Source organism: Nicotiana attenuata, chromosome 11, assembly GCF_001879085.1.
Source record: "Nicotiana attenuata strain UT chromosome 11, NIATTr2, whole genome shotgun sequence".
Lineage (NCBI taxonomy): Eukaryota > Viridiplantae > Streptophyta > Magnoliopsida > Solanales > Solanaceae > Nicotiana > Nicotiana attenuata.
In genome coordinates, this window is record NC_031999.1 from 39,013,155 (window position 1) to 39,015,942 (window position 2,788).

Here is a 2,788-nt window from a genome sequence, read left to right on the forward strand (position 1 = left end):
GGATGACGAGAGACACTACATTCACCCCAATAGTGCATTCTGTCGCTCTTGACCCAAACAACAGAAATGCAGAAAACATAGCCACTCTTATGACCCAGATGAGCTTGCTGACAAAGAAAATCGATGAGATGGGTACAAAACAACTGCACATTGTTAATACTAAAAATTGAGGCTTATGCACTCCTTGCATAAACCAGTCATATGTGTGCTCGTGGAGCGGAGAGAATGACAACCAGGGTTTCAGAGAAGACATGAATTATGTCACTAATTTCGGAGGTCAGAGGCAAGGTGGACAACAATGGGGACCAACATCAAACCAGCAGTACAGACCAAACCAGCCACAGCACAACCCCAATCTAGGAGGAGTACGACCATAAGGCTAAGTCGTGCCTTATCAGAGGCAGCAGGGCTATAATCACCAACACCAGCAACATTTGGCCTACCAACCACCTCATCAACAGCAGGACAGTAACATGATTGAAATCAGGGGTATGCTGTAACAACTCATTGGGACAAATGGAAAGATGTAAGAGAAGTTAACTGCACATGATTTAGCAATCAAAGGCATTGAAACTCAATTTGGATAGCTATCTATGGCCTTGAACAATCGCCTACAAGGAACATTGCCTGCAGATACAAACATTAATCCAAAGTAGCAAAACCCAAATCAGCTCATGGCAGTGAGTCTCGGGAATGGAAGAGATTTAGACAGGGAGCAAGAAGTTGCTCAATCTAGGAGAGAGACAACGCCAACTACTCCAGTTACTCCAGTTACATTAGAGACAGATGAGTCAGGAGAGCTCACCAAGGTTGTAATCAAGCAAGCATAGGTTGACAAAGGTAAGGAGAAGGAATTTCAGAACATGTAGTGGAAAAAGCTTACACCAAAGAAAAGACACAAAGCAATGGGAGAGGTTGATTCCTGCACCATTACCTTAAAGGTTGGCAAAGAAAAAGAAAGATGATCAATACAGGAAATTCATGGAAATGCTCAGACAAATTCAATTGAATATTCCACTGATAGATGCTTTGAGGGAAATGCCAGGGTATGCAAAAATAATGAAGGACCTGATGTCGCAAAAACTTGACTTCCAGGACCTGTCCACTGTAACTTTGACGCAGACCTGCAACGCGGTAGTGACAACGCCTATGGCTCAAAAGGTGTCTGATCCAGGTTGTTTCACTATTCCATATACCATTGGGAGTTATGCTTTTGCTAAAGCATTGTGTGACTTGGGAGCCAGTATAAACTTGATGCCCTTGGCAATCAATACAAAACTGGGCATTAGCAGAGCTAGACCGACCTCAATGTTGCTGCAACTGGCTCATCGCATGGTCAAAAGACCGACAAGAATTCTTGATGATGTGCTTGTTCAAGTGGGAAAATTTGGATTCCTTGCAAACTTCGTCATTCTTGACTGTCAAGTGGATGAACAGATACCAATCATTCTAGGCAGGCTGTTTTTAGCCACTGGGAGAGCATTGATTGATTGTGAGACTAGAGAATTGAAAATGAGGTTGAACAATGAAGAGATAATATTTAATGTTTAACAATCTATGAGGAGACCCAGCGAATTTGCAAATTGCTCACTAGTGGAGGCCGTAGATGTAATACTACAAGAGGAGGATGAGACTATTAATGTCAGGGATCCGTTAGAAGTCTACTTGATGAATCTGGAAAATGTGGATGGTGAGAAGTTGGCAGAGTGGGTCATGGATCTTAAAGGTCAAGGGTTTTTGAAAAGGGAACCCTAGTTCGAGCCCCTACACTTAGAAGAAAGAACACCACCACCTGCAAAACAATCGATAGAGGAGCCACCATAGTTGGACCTGAAACCGCTCCCAGCGCATCTCAGGTACACTTTCTTAGGGCATAATTCTACTTTACCTGTTATTATATCATCCGGTTTTCTAGCTGTGCAGGTAGAGCAACTCCTACAGGTGTGACAAGAATGTAAGAATGCTATTGGTTGGACCATGGCAGACATAAAGGGTATCAGCCCAGCTTTTTGTATGCACAAGATTCTCTTGGAAGAAGGGCACAAACCTTCCAGAGAACATCAACGAAGGTTGAAACCGAATATGAAAGAGGTGGTGAAGAAGGAAGTGATCAAATGGTTAGATGCGAGTATCATCTTCCCCATCTCTGACAGCAATTGGGTCAGCCCTGTTCAGTATGTGCCGATGAAGGGAGGAATGATGGTCGTACAAAATGAGAATAACGAGTTGATCTCGACTCGTATAGTCACGGGATGGCGGATTTGCATGGATTATCGGAAATTGAACACAGCCACCTGGAAGGACCATTTTCCCTCGACATTCATTGACCAAATGCTAGACAGGTTGGCTAGGCGATCTCACTTCTGTTTCTTGGATGAATATTCGGGGTACAATCAGATCTCAATAGCCCCCAAAGACAGAGAGTAAACATCATTCACCTGTTCGTATGGCATCTTTGCCTTTCAGAGAATGCCTTTTGGACTTTGCAATGCAGCAGCTACATTCTAGTGGTGTATGTTAGCCAATTTCACGGACATGGTTGAAGACATTATGGAGGTATTTATGGTTGATTTCTTCGTGGTGGGGGATTCATTCGAGGACTGTCTTCACAAATTAAGAAGAGTGCTCAAAAGATGTTTGGAGACAAATTTAGCGCTGAATTGGGAGAAGTGCCATTTTATGGTACAAGAAGGGATAGTCTTGGGGCATTGAGTGTCCAGCAAAGGAATTGAGGTTGACCATGCTAAGGTTTATGTGATAGAGAAGTTGCCACCACCCACTTCGGTCA

General features: G+C 43.4%; 1 protein-coding gene across 1 annotated transcript; it reads left to right on the plus strand.

Moving 5' to 3' along the window:
• Window positions 675–1,551, plus strand: LOC109234825. Its single transcript, XM_019400874.1, has 2 exons — window positions 675–809; window positions 1,123–1,551. Exons 1-2 carry the CDS (start codon window positions 675–677, stop codon window positions 1,549–1,551), a joined length of 564 nt encoding a protein of 187 aa, XP_019256419.1.

Excerpts from the sequence above, each read along its gene's own strand:
- LOC109234825 (XM_019400874.1), top strand. The coding sequence starts at position 675 with ATGGCAGTGAGTCTCGGGAATGGAAGAGATTTAGACAGGGAGCAAGAA. Across the intron at positions 810-1,122 it reads AGTCAGGAGAGCTCACCAAG|ACCTGCAACGCGGTAGTGAC; the intron begins GTTGTAATCAAG and ends ACTTTGACGCAG.